At 39.1% G+C, this 12,498-nt stretch overlaps 1 protein-coding gene across 4 annotated transcripts in view; it reads right to left on the minus strand.

Moving 5' to 3' along the window:
- The window catches only part of MDM4 (MDM4 regulator of p53), a 40,061-nt gene that overhangs the window by 7,982 nt on the left and 19,581 nt on the right, over nucleotides 1–12,498 (minus strand). For 2 of the 4 annotated variants that reach the window (XM_012759332.3, XM_012759341.3), the window contains exons 7-10: nucleotides 11,759–11,858; nucleotides 9,037–9,197; nucleotides 5,053–5,202; nucleotides 3,220–3,300 (exon numbers count right to left, since the gene is read on the minus strand). In XM_012759332.3, coding sequence (XP_012614786.1) covers nucleotides 3,220–3,300; nucleotides 5,053–5,202; nucleotides 9,037–9,197; nucleotides 11,759–11,858 — 492 coding nt within the window. Of the gene's footprint in view, nucleotides 1–3,219; nucleotides 3,301–5,052; nucleotides 5,203–9,036; nucleotides 9,198–11,758; nucleotides 11,859–12,498 lie in introns of those variants that run through there. The other 2 variants (XM_075996924.1, XM_075996925.1) reach the window with 2 other exon arrangements.

Here is a 12,498-nt window from a genome sequence, read left to right on the forward strand (position 1 = left end):
TACAGGTATGAACCACCTCGCTCAGTCTGGATTACTTTTCTTTGCACAACGTACTCCTTTATTGTGCAAAAGACTGAAGAATGAAGATGAGATCATCTTATTCTTTCCTAGTAATTAACAAATGTAATAAAATTTGGCAAAAAGTGGCCAGGCACAGTGGCTCACACCTGTAATCCCAGTAATTTAGGAAGCCAAGACAGGAAGATGCTTGAGGCCAGAAGTTAGAGGGCAGCCAGGGCACCAAAGCAAGACCCCATCTCAACAAAAAATTAAAAATCAGCTAGGCATGGTGGCGTGCACCTAGAATAGCTGAGGCTGAGGTGGAAGGATCACTTGACCCCGGAAGTTCGAGGCTGTAGTGGACTATGAATGCACTGCTGCACTCTAGCCTGAGCAACAAAGTGAGACCCTGTCTCAAAACAAAACAAAACTGTTAAAAAGTTTTAGAGGTGGCCGGGCGTGGTGGCTCACGCCTGTAATCTTAGCACTCTGGGAGGCCGAGGCGGGCGTATCATTCGAGGTCAGGAGTTCGAACCAGCCTGAGCAAGAGCGAGACCCCGTCTCTACTAAAAATAGAAAGAAATTAATCGGCCAACTAATATATATAGAAAAAATTAGCCGGGCATGGTGGCCCATGCCTGTAGGCCCAGCTACTCGGGAGGCTGAGGCAGGAGGATCGCTTGAGCCCAGGAGTTTGAGGTTGCTGTGAGTTAGGCTGACGCCATGGCACTCACTCTAGCCTGGACAACAAAGCGAGACTGTCTCAAAAAAAAAAGTTTTAGAGGTGATTAATCAAGGCTTTAAAAAAAACAAAAAAAGAAAGAAATTCTAAAAGAAAAAAAGGTGTACACCGTCTGAGGGAAGGACACACTTGAAGCTCTGACTCGGGTGGGGCAAGGGCAATATATATATAACCTAAACATTTGTGCCCCCATTATATGCTGAAATTAAAAAAACACAAAAAAACGGCCAGGCACGGTGGCTCATGCCTATAATCCTAGCACTCTGGGAGGCCAAAGACGGAGGATCGTGAGCTCAGGAGTTGGAGACCAGTCTGGGCAAGAGCAAGACCCCGTCTCTACTAAAAAAATAGAAAGAAATTAATTGGACAACTAAAAATATATAGAAAAAAATTAGCCGGGCATGGTGGCGCATGCCTGTAGTCCCAGCTCCTTGGGAGGCTGAGACAGAAGGATTGCTTGAGCCCAGGAGTTTGAGGTTGCTGTGAGCTAGGCTGACGCCTCGGCACTCTAGCCTGGGCAACAGAGACACGGTCTCAAGAAAAAAAAAAAGAAAAAAAAAAAAGAAACTTTAACAAAAAGGAAGCCAAAACAAAAGAGATTTGAAAACTACTAAATTTATTCAGACTCTCTCACTGCTCTCAGGATCAGTTTCCTGTGTACCTAAACCACACACTCCAAAAGAAAAAAAAACAAAAAGCTAAATCACACCCTGAGAAAAATGAATGTTCTTGTCCTTGAATGCCAAGTAATCTTTCCCTACTTCTCCATATTCCAATTAGGAGACACATGATGTCAATAAATTTTAAATGCTTTGCTTATTAATTCAAAGGTAGGTACCTGGAACAAGTCAAGAGTATTTAATGTGGATAATTACCCTCGCTTTGATGGGATCAATGATTTGACACATGCTGAACTCAATTACTTTTAGGACAAAGGCCAAGCACTTCAAGTTTAAAAGTCATAACTTAACTGTCTAGACTTGAGAGGCAAAGACACAACCGTTTGTTAAACTGGATGTTCTCCAGAGAGCTCAAAACACTCTTTCCAGTTTAAGATTCTCCAATTTCATCTTAAATGCTATAAAAATACTCAAAGCAACTTATAAAGATTTGGAATTCTATTTACTATCTGGCCTTTAAAAAGGAAAAAAAATAAAAATAAAAAATAAAAAAAGATTTGGAATTCATAACTGATAGTGTGCCATAGTTTAATTGGCATCAATTTTTCTTTTTCAGTAGTACATAAAATAGGACTTTGATTTGATGAAATACAGCTTGTTTATTTAATAGGTTTTCTGGGCCCAAGAAGCCATAGAAGGCTGATTAAGTTGGCAACATTTATCTCTACTGGTACTATGGTCAAGAATACTCACCGGTTGGTCAAATATGTTTCACTAAGTTAGGCACAGATAATTTGCACTGAATTACCATAATGGCCAACAGTGGTGCGGTGGGGGGAAGAGCAGAGACAATCTAAAAATGTTTCTATCCCCAAGCAACAAAATGTAAAATCTCCTTCTTATCCTTTCCCCACCACCCTTTTTCCTACAGCGTGTTAGCTGTGAGAAGAACTAAACGAAAAATGGGGAAATAGCATGTAAAAAGAAAAGCAAGGCATATATCTGAGTCTAGACCTGAGTTGTTAATTAGCAACACATCCTTATGTATTACCAATGTCAAATCTTTAATAGGCCTCCATTAATATGCATCTGTGTGGAAATTAAGCCATGTTTCATTTGCTTCTTCTTAAGCAAGCAATGACAATATTTTTTCTTTTTTTTAAAGAGACAGAGTCTCACTCTATTGTCCAGGCTGGAGTGCAGTGGTGTGATCATAGCACACTACAGCCTCAAACTCCTAGGCTGAAGCAGTCCTCTCATCTCAGCCTCCTGAGTAGCTGGGTACATGACACCATGCCTGGCTAATTAAAAAAAAAAAAAAAAAATTGTAGGAATGAGGGATCTCGCTATTGTCCAGGCTAGTCTCAAACTCCTGGCCCCAAGGAATCCTCCTGCCTCAGCCTCCCAAAATATTGGGATTATAGGCATGAGCCACTGTGCCCAGCCTCAATATTATTTTTATACTCAAAGAACTTTAGATAGCCTATAGGTCTGTCTCTGGGATTACAGAGAGGTGTTCAGTGGGAGAAAGCAGTGAAAAACTATTTTGAGTATCTCTGTGTCTCTATCACATCATGTCCAAAGAATTTTGATGACAGCAAGAAAGGCACACAGAAGCATTTAAGTCATTCTTTTTCAAGGTAGGGAAACGATCAGATCAAATTACCCCCTTTCTTCTCAAGTTCCATTAAAAAGCTCTAACAAGATGTAAAGAAACCAACATCTCTTAGCAACTAGGGAGGGTAGATAGAAATAGGGGGGAAATGGAAATAGCACTCTTCCACACAAGTCAATTGCTGGAATTACATCATCTGAAAATGTGGCCAGAACAAAACAGCTTTTACTAAAGATTCATACCTCAGAGGTAACTTCTATATCAGTATCATCACTGAAGGATTTAGAGTCCTCAAGGTCTTCATTTTTTTCCACTTCAGTCATCTGTGAAGGCAAAAACATCTCATTAGTAAAGTTTACCTGCTTTAGATGAGGCTATTACCTAAAAGCAGAAAAGAAAGAACAGCTTCAACTTAAAACTCACATTCTACTTCCATCAGTAGCACTTAATGAGAGAGCTTAAATGCAAGACCAAAAACATCATTCTGTACACACACAGGTGACATTTCAGTAGCACCAATGATTGAAAAGCACCCAGATGGGTTACCAAGTATCTTCTGCATTCAGAAGAGAGAAGATACCCATATTTATGACTTTAAAAAAAATAAATAATATCAGAATAGAAAAGCTACAATTATTAAATATAGAAAATTTTTATCTGGACATATGGAAAGAATAAAAAAGTATTTAAAAATTTTACTTTTCACATTCAAAAGTAAAACTAGTTATACAATACTCCGCCTGTTCTAGAAAAATACGCCCATAGAAATGGAAACAAAAAGATCAAGAAATATGGGGAATGTCTTCTAAATTTTTAAATTTAGAATTAAAAAAATTAAAACCCTAGTTTTATGGTATAGTAAATGGAATAAGAACTATAAAACAATTACAAACCTCTGTATAGCAATCTTCTCACAAAAGTTCAAGTATTTTAAGCGCGCTCTCTATATAGAAGTTTTCAAATGTCACTTTGTCTTCATTCCTGCCACCTGCAATTCCTTCTAATGCTACTCTTATAACTAGTCTAAAAGAATCCAACTATCTATCTGCCCATAGTAAACATACAAGGGTATCCTTCGGAAACTCAAATTCCTATGAAAATCCCTTAAATAAAGAAATAAATAAAAAGGATGACCCAAATTAGGTCTGTTTTTCTTTGCTATATTTATTCAATCGATGGATGATTACTGAGACTGTTCTATGTACTGGGTACTGGATCCCAATTTAAGACTTGGGCACATTCACTGTATGACTCTTCACCTTGATGTGTTCATACCATATGCACTCAGAGTTCTAAAAGAGGAAAGCTCTTTTCTCCTATTTTAACTCTAAAGAGTTAGAAATAATTTATCTTTCCGTTTATGTATAAAATGGTTATAGAAGCTACTGAGATTTCCAAGAAATAAGCCTATAGGCTGTTAAGACCATTTAGAGGCCGGGCGCTGTGGCTCACGCCTGTAATCCTAGCTCTTGGGAGGCCGAGGCGGGCGGATTGCTCAAGGTCAGGAGTTCAAAACCAGCCTGAGCAAGAGCGAGACCCCGTCTCTACTATAAATAGAAAGAAATTAATTGGCCAACTGATATATATATAAAAAATTAGCCGGGCATGGTGGCGCATGCCTGTAGTCCCAGCTACCCGGGAGGCTGAGGCAGAAGGATCACTGGAGCCCAGGAGTTTGAGGTTGCTGTGAGCTAGGCTGACGCCACGGCACTCACTCTAGCCTGGGCAACAAAGTGAGACTCTGTCTCAAAAAAAAAAAAAAAAGACCATTTAGAGCTTTGCCTTATTAACAAGGCAAGGTTTCCATGAAAAACTTCACAATGAAAGATTAGATAAATAGGGAAGGGAGGGAGGCTTATTGCTTCTAATTAAGTAGGAGCTTTACCATAAAACTCTCTTATTTTTAAGGCAGCCTTGGTTAACTTAACATGAAACTTAAAACTGGATATCCAAAAATATTAAAATGTAAAAAGAGGGATTATGTAATATGTTGTATGAAGAGACATAAACAGACCTGAAGAGATTATACCATGAGCACATAAATACAGCCAACATGAAATTTTCCCACAACATACCTTTTTGTCACTCACTTTCCCTACTTCTTCACTTGTTTGTTCAGTATCAGCAGATTCAACTTTTATTCCAACACCTAACTGCTCTGATACTGACTCATTCAAAAACCACAAGTCATCTGTAGTATCTGAAACAATGGCAGTACCCACATCCTAATAGAAAAAAACAAACATGAGTTTGTAGTCAGAGGCTTATCAGAGATGTTGGACCAACACAAATGAACACAAAACTCAGTATCTTCACACTACATACATCTCCAAAGAACATCTTGCCTTTCTTCAATGGAAACATGTTAATTCAACAGATTCAAGATATCTACTTGGCACCTACTATGGACAAATTAATGGATGGATATAAGGGTGTCTGGCAAAGAATTTTCTATTTTCACACTAAATCAGGTATAGCACCTGAGAAACAGTACCAAAGAGCTTCCAAGGTAAGGACTCACAGTTGCTCAAGTAGATAGAATACATCCCTTACATTCTTTTCACAGATCACACACTCTGGGAAGCTAGAAAAGATACTGTTCGTTTTGACATGTTCTTTCCATTAATGGTCAATGATGTTTATTGAAGAAATATGAGAAACACTGATGGTAACCCAAACCTTTTGCCATGACACTTTCTGAATTCTTAAATACCTTTAAATACATAAAACTACCTTTCTGTGTTCATCCATAGACATTTTATTATATGCTTTTCTATAATACTCATGAGACAATTTATTATTTTGCCACTGTACATATTCACTTATTCAACAAATACTCAATAAATGTCTGTTATATACCAGACATTGTTTTAGATACTAGGCAATGGAACAGAGTAGTGAACAATACAAAAGCCCTGGGCCTTACAATTCAGTCAGGTAAACAGACAATAAATACATACATGAAATGTAAGTAATATTTTTACAAAGTACAAAGTACAATGGAGGATATTTAAAAAGATAAAGCAGCAGAGTGGCTGGGGAGGAGGCTATTACTGGCTGTGTGTTCTGCAGGGCCACCACTTACAACAGCTGCAAAACAAAAAGTCAATGTACACCACTGGCACTATGTAACATGACAGCCTTGGTGACCAGAGATGACCGCTTTGAGGAAATTACATTTGAGCAGAGTCCTAAATTTTGAGAGGGAAATGAAAGGATTTGGGTGAAGAGTATTCCAGAAAGAGGAAAGAACAAATTTAAGGTGCCTGAGGAAGAATTTTGGGGTTACAACATCATAAAACAGCCTGGTGTGTCTAAAATGCACATAAGTAAACAAAGAAAAACAGCAGGAGATGAGGAAGGAGGGGGCTGAATCCGTTATGGCTATGGTAAAAAGTCTACATTTTATCCTGCTTCCTTTCTGAAGTCACTGGAGATATAATATGGCAGTGATATAACTTTACCATTAAAAATTTACTCTTAGCCTGTGCAAGAGTGAGACCCCATCTCCACAAAAAAATAGGAAAATCAGCTGAGCACGGTGGCACATGCCTATAGTGCCAGCTACTCAGGAGGCTGAGACAAGAGGATGGCTTAAGCCCAGGAATCTGAGATTGCAGGGAGTTGTGATGATGTCACTGCACTCTAGCCTGGGTGACAGAGTGAGACCCTGTCTCAAAAAAAAAAAAAAAAAATTTAGTCTTTCAGGCCAGGCATGGTGGCTCACACGTGTACCCTAGCACTCTGGGAGGCCAAGGCAGGAAGACTGCTTGAGGTCAGGAGTTTGAGACCAGCCTAAGCAACAGTGAGACCCATCTCTATTAAAAAGAAAAAAATGAGCTGGTCATGGTGGTAAGCGCCTATACTTCCAGCTACTAGGGAGGGTGAGGCAGAATTGCTTGAGCCCAGAGTTGGAGGTTGTAATGAGCTATGATGATGCCACTACACACCCTAGTCTGGACTACAGAGTGAGACCCTATCTCAAAAAAACAAAAAAATTTACTCTTTAAAAAGACTGAACTGGCCAGGCGTGGTGGCTCATGCCTGTAATCCTAGCACTCTGGGAAGCTGAGGTGGGCAGATTGCTCGAGGTCAGGAGTTCGAAACCACCCTGAGCGAGACCCCGTCTCTACTAAAAATAGAAAGAAATTAATTGATGAACTAAAAATATATATACAAAAAATTAAGCAGGCATGGTGGCGCATGCCTGTAGTCCCAGCTACTTGGGAGGCTGAGGCAGGAGGATCATGTGAGCCCAGGAGATTAAGGTTGCTGTGAGCTAGGCTCTCACTCTAGCCTGGGCAACAAAGTGAGACTCTGTCTCAAAAAAAAAGACTGAACTATTCAATGAGTAAGAATAGAAACAGCTAGAGCAATTGTGGTATGAGGTATTATTACAATACCTTTATGAAAAATGATGATGATTTGAATTAGGGTATCACAGTGGAAGTAATAAAAACTGGTTACAGGCCGGGCGCGGTGGCTCACGCCTGTAATCCTAGCTCTCTGGGAGGCCAAGGCGGGCGGATTGCTCAAGGTCAGGAGTTCAAAACCAGCCTGAGCAAGAGCGAGACCCCGTCTCTACTATAAATAGAAAGAAACTAATTGGCCAACTGATACATATATAAAAAATTAGCCGGGCATGGTGGCGCATGCCTGTAGTCCCAGCTACTCGGGAGACAGAAGGATCGCTCGAGCCCAGGAGTTTGAGGTTGCTGTGAGCTAGGCTGACGCCATGGCACTCACTCTAGCCTGGGCAACAAAGCGAGACTCTGTCTCAAAAAAAAAAAAAAAACTGGTTACAGCTTAAATATATTTTGGATAAAGAGCTGATAACCTGAATGTGGGCTATGACAAAGAAAAGGAAATCAGTACTCCTTAATATTTGGCTGAAATAACTAGGTAGATAGAAAATGAAAGAGGAAAGTCTAGGAAGGGAATGTTTGACTACAAAAATAAAAATAAAAAAATAGTCCAGGCACAGTGGCTGACACCTATAATCCCAAAACTCTGGGAGGCTGAGGTGGGAAGATCACTTGAGGTCAGAAGTTCAAGATCAGCCTGAGTAATATATGGAGACCCTATCTCTACAAAATATAAAAAAACTTGGCCAGGTACAGTGGCTCATGGCTGTAATCCTAGCACTCTGGGAGGCAGAGGCAGGAGGATCACTTGAGCCCAGGAGTTTGAGGTTGTCATGAGCTAGGCTGACATCATGGCACTCCAGCCCAGGCAAGAGAGTAAGACTCTGTCTCAAAAAAAAAAAAAAAAAAAAAAAAAAAAAAAAAAAACTTGCCAGGCACAGTAGCGCATGCCTATACTCCTAGCTACACAGGAGCTTGAAGCAAAAGGATCGCTTGAGCCCAGGAATTCAAGGTTCCAGTGAGCTATGATCAGGCCACTACACTTTAGCCTAGGTGACACAGCAAGACCCCATCTTTTAGAAAAAGAAAAAAAAATCAAAGAGTTCTGGCTTGAACATGTTAAATGTCAGATTCTTTAAGTGGAGGTATTTTTTTTTTTTTGAGACAGAGTCTCACTTTCTTGCTCAGGCTAGAGTGAGTGCCGTGGCGTCAGCCTGGCTCACAGCAACCTCAATCTCCTGGGCTCAGCGATCCTACTGCCTCAGCCTCCCTAGTAGCTGGGACTACAGGCATGCGCCACCATGCCCGGCTAATTTTTTTTATATAGATATTAGTTGGCCAATTAATTTCTTTCTGTTTATAGTAGAGACGGGGTCTCGCTCAGGCTGGTTTTGAACTCCTGACCTGGAGCAATCCGCCCGCCTCGGCCTCCCAGAGTGCTAGGATTACAGGCGTGAGCCACCGCGCCCGGCCGAGTGGAGGTATTAAGTAGGCAGCTGGTCATGGAAATTGGGCATTTAAGGGAGAGTTCAGGGCTAAAGATAAAGATTTGCACATCATACGCATTCACATGGTATTTAAAGTCAGAGCAGCAAAGAAGAATTCTTATAGAATACAAAGTGTGGTCAAGAGTAACCAAGAATGTTACTCTCTCAAAAGAAAAAAAAAAGTCCCCCCTTCAAATGTGAAATTTACCTGATTTGTCTGTAAATCAGTTGACCCATTACTTCTAGGGATATAGTTGTTTCTCAAGTTTCCTAAAAACCACCAAGGTAGGCCAGCTACGTCCCACTCCTCAAAACCAAGGTCCAGCCTAGTTGTCTCATCTTGGGTTAAATTCTCTATCAAGTCTTCACCTATAGAAGTCAAACGATAATAACTATGTATATAACACTTAAGAACCAAGACTTTCTTTAGAATACTTACAACTTCTTTATAAGATAGGTAGAAAGAGATTCCTGTTCTCAGTAAGAAAGAACTAGAAATCAAGTATCTGTCTTAGTGTCAGAGCCCCAATCTCCTCCCCTGTTTAGGCTTCATTAGCAAGTAATGACACTAGAAGTAGATAATCATTTATCACGGAATCTAAAGTCTGAAAGCATTTGAACAAGGATATTATTCCTAAAGGATTTCTGAATGGTCATTTACTGGCATTGTAAATATTCCTACCAACCCTAATAACTTAAAAATTACTTAGTCTAGTATATAATGCCTGATGATAGTTTGATCCACTGCACTGCAAATGGTGATACATAGTGGCCTAACCCTTGTGACTGACGCAAGGTGGTACAGACCATAATGGGCAATACAAGGTTGTCAATGCAGTCTCACTGGTACCACATATTTTGGGACATTTCTCAGTAATTCATATGTTTTGGTAAGTGACAATCATTATAAAACACTTAACTCTAGGTTGTCCAAATAAATACATACATATGCCATTTCTGGATCAATGGGTTCTTTTGGAGTTAATAATCTAGAAATACCACAAATATTAAGGCCCCACACATTTCAAGTAAAAGATCTTGAAGGACATTCAAGGCAGTTAATAATATAATTTCTTGCTATCACATGAAATTCTTTTCTTTCTCATCCTCCAGTCTTTTTTGTTGTGCTCTACTCTTTTCCTACTTTCTCACTCTCTTTTACCTTTTCCCAATGCATTAGGCCTGGTAAATGGCAACCACAGGCATTTAAATGTGCTAAGGTACATATGGTTCAAAGAATTTCTGCAATAAGACTTTCTCTTCTCAGTTCTTCTGGAATCAGGAAAAGCTGGGTTGAGAAGGCAAAAAAAAAGAATTTCTGCAACAAATGAGTCCCTGTCAGAATATAAGGTTACCCTATCCACTTACAAATTATGCAGATCCTACCCACTAAAAAGCACATCTGTGGCCAGGGAAATTTCAACTATATTTTTATTCACTCACTGCTGAAATTATTAGAAGCCAAATTCCTGAGATGGTGCCATATTAAAGTATTTTCCTCTATTTGAGCTCTACAACTTATTGCAAAGGGAATGAAATTAGGTCATTCATTTCATAAATAAAAATTCTGTTCTATCTATAGTCCTTCTTGAAAATACTAAACTATTCCCAAAATTGCCATCACGAACTATATATAGTCTCTTAAATTGGCTGTTCTTTTAAACAGCCTTTTGAGGAGAAATAAGCAAGGACCTGGATTTAAAGAAAATAAGATTATACACTTAATATCATATACAATGGAATAGTTCTGAGGTAACTAGGTAGCCCAAAATTCAGTTTACGTTCAAATGCAAATTAAAACAATTCAACATAAGCTGTTTCAAATTTAATTTAAACATTTTAAAATAAATTCAGCAGCATAACTTTCTGGGACATAGCTTGAGACCTATAACCTGCTATTGGTCCAAGTGTGAGCCAGGTGCCTAGACTAGAAACCCTCATGACATTAAATGCCTTTGGGGGATTTGATTTTATACATCTTTGTAAAAAAAAAAAAAAAAACCAAAAAACCTCACATGATTTTAGGAGGTATTTTACAAAGTGGAGTTTTAGGGCAAATATCAGTTAACCCATTTTGCCTGACCATATCAGTATCTAATAGGATGGCAAAGATGTGGTGACTACCATCAAGGGCAAAGAAACTACAGGTTAAATATCCCTTTATCCAAAATGCTTTGGACTAGAAGTGTTTTGGATTTCCAATTTTTTCAGATTTTGGAGTATTTGCATACACACAACGAGCTACCTTGGGGATAGGACCCAAGTCTAAACACAAAATTCATTTATGTTTCATATATACTTTATAGCCCAAAGGTAATTTTATACACTGTTTTTAATAATTTTGTGCCTGAAAAAACAACGTTTTAACTGCAATCTGTCACATCAGGTCAGGTGTGAAATTTTCCACTTGTGGCGTCGTGTCAGTACTCACAAGGTTTCAGATTCTGGAACATTTTGGATTAGGGAAGCTAAAACTGTAAGAGGCTTCTTATAACTCATTCTTGGTCCTATGATACTAAGTATATCTTATCATCTTTGCAAACTTAAAAATTTATGAAAATTAGCCTTTGCCTCAAGCAGACAAATCAAAATAAAAATTCTAACCAAATCAAATATATACAGGGGTATCAAGATTAAAATGGCCAAGGCAACTTAATTCATATACAGAGAAAATTCATCAGGTAACAAAGTGATAAAGGTGTAGCCATCTTCTATTAGCATGCCAGCTAATGGAAGGGTCTTATACCATCCTAGTAATCAGGGATTGCTAAAAAAGCACCACCATCTTCATAGTGAACAATGATGATCAAAGGTTTTCAGAAAAGAATGAGAAATTATGACATACACCTCTCCTACTTCACATTAAAAGACAAAAAAAAAAAAAAGAAAGAGAGAAAAACAAGTCTACATAGCCTCAATCTAAAACATACCTGCTCTAGAATTCCTGCATTTATGCTGTGAGGTAGGCAGTGTGGGAATATCGCCTTCTTCGGTTCTTTTCCTGGGAATGAAACTTTCCTCAGCACTTTGCTGAAAGAAGCAAAAGGTGTCTATCAGTGTAGTAATAATAATTAAGACCAGGGGATGTAGCAGTTCCATTCTGGCTCACCAGTTAGTGTGCAACACAATGGGTTACACACAAGAAAGAGAACTCTGGAGTTCACAACAGTCATCAAGTAAAGGCAACACTTCTCCTCAACCCACTGTGAACAGAGCTAGGAGAATCCCAAACCTGGGGGGAAAAACAAGATTTTGGCCTTTATGCAAAGGTTAACAACAGGCTATCTGTATAAAGCTTCTAGCCTACTACAAATTAGGCATAATTCAGAAAACATGTGAAACCCTCGCCATCTACCAAGATGATCATAAAGTTTTCCCAGGTTTGGGGAAGCGTTAGGAAATGGCCTGACATGAACTTCACTGCAACAAACCTGTTAAAATCTAATAAAGCAGTTTCCTCAAACATACACACACCACACACACACAGGCATACACAGACACACACAAACCCAAAGAAAATGCAACTGGAAGAACTGAAGATCAGAAGTGCTACATCCCAAAGAAAGATTCAGAGACTGGAACTCTGTTATGGGCAGAACAGAGAAGGTTCACTCTGTCCCTGGTCTGTGAGCTCCCAAGAACCTTTCCTATTAAATTCTTACCACATTCA

This window comes from Microcebus murinus, chromosome 23, assembly GCF_040939455.1.
Source record: "Microcebus murinus isolate Inina chromosome 23, M.murinus_Inina_mat1.0, whole genome shotgun sequence".
Lineage (NCBI taxonomy): Eukaryota > Metazoa > Chordata > Mammalia > Primates > Cheirogaleidae > Microcebus > Microcebus murinus.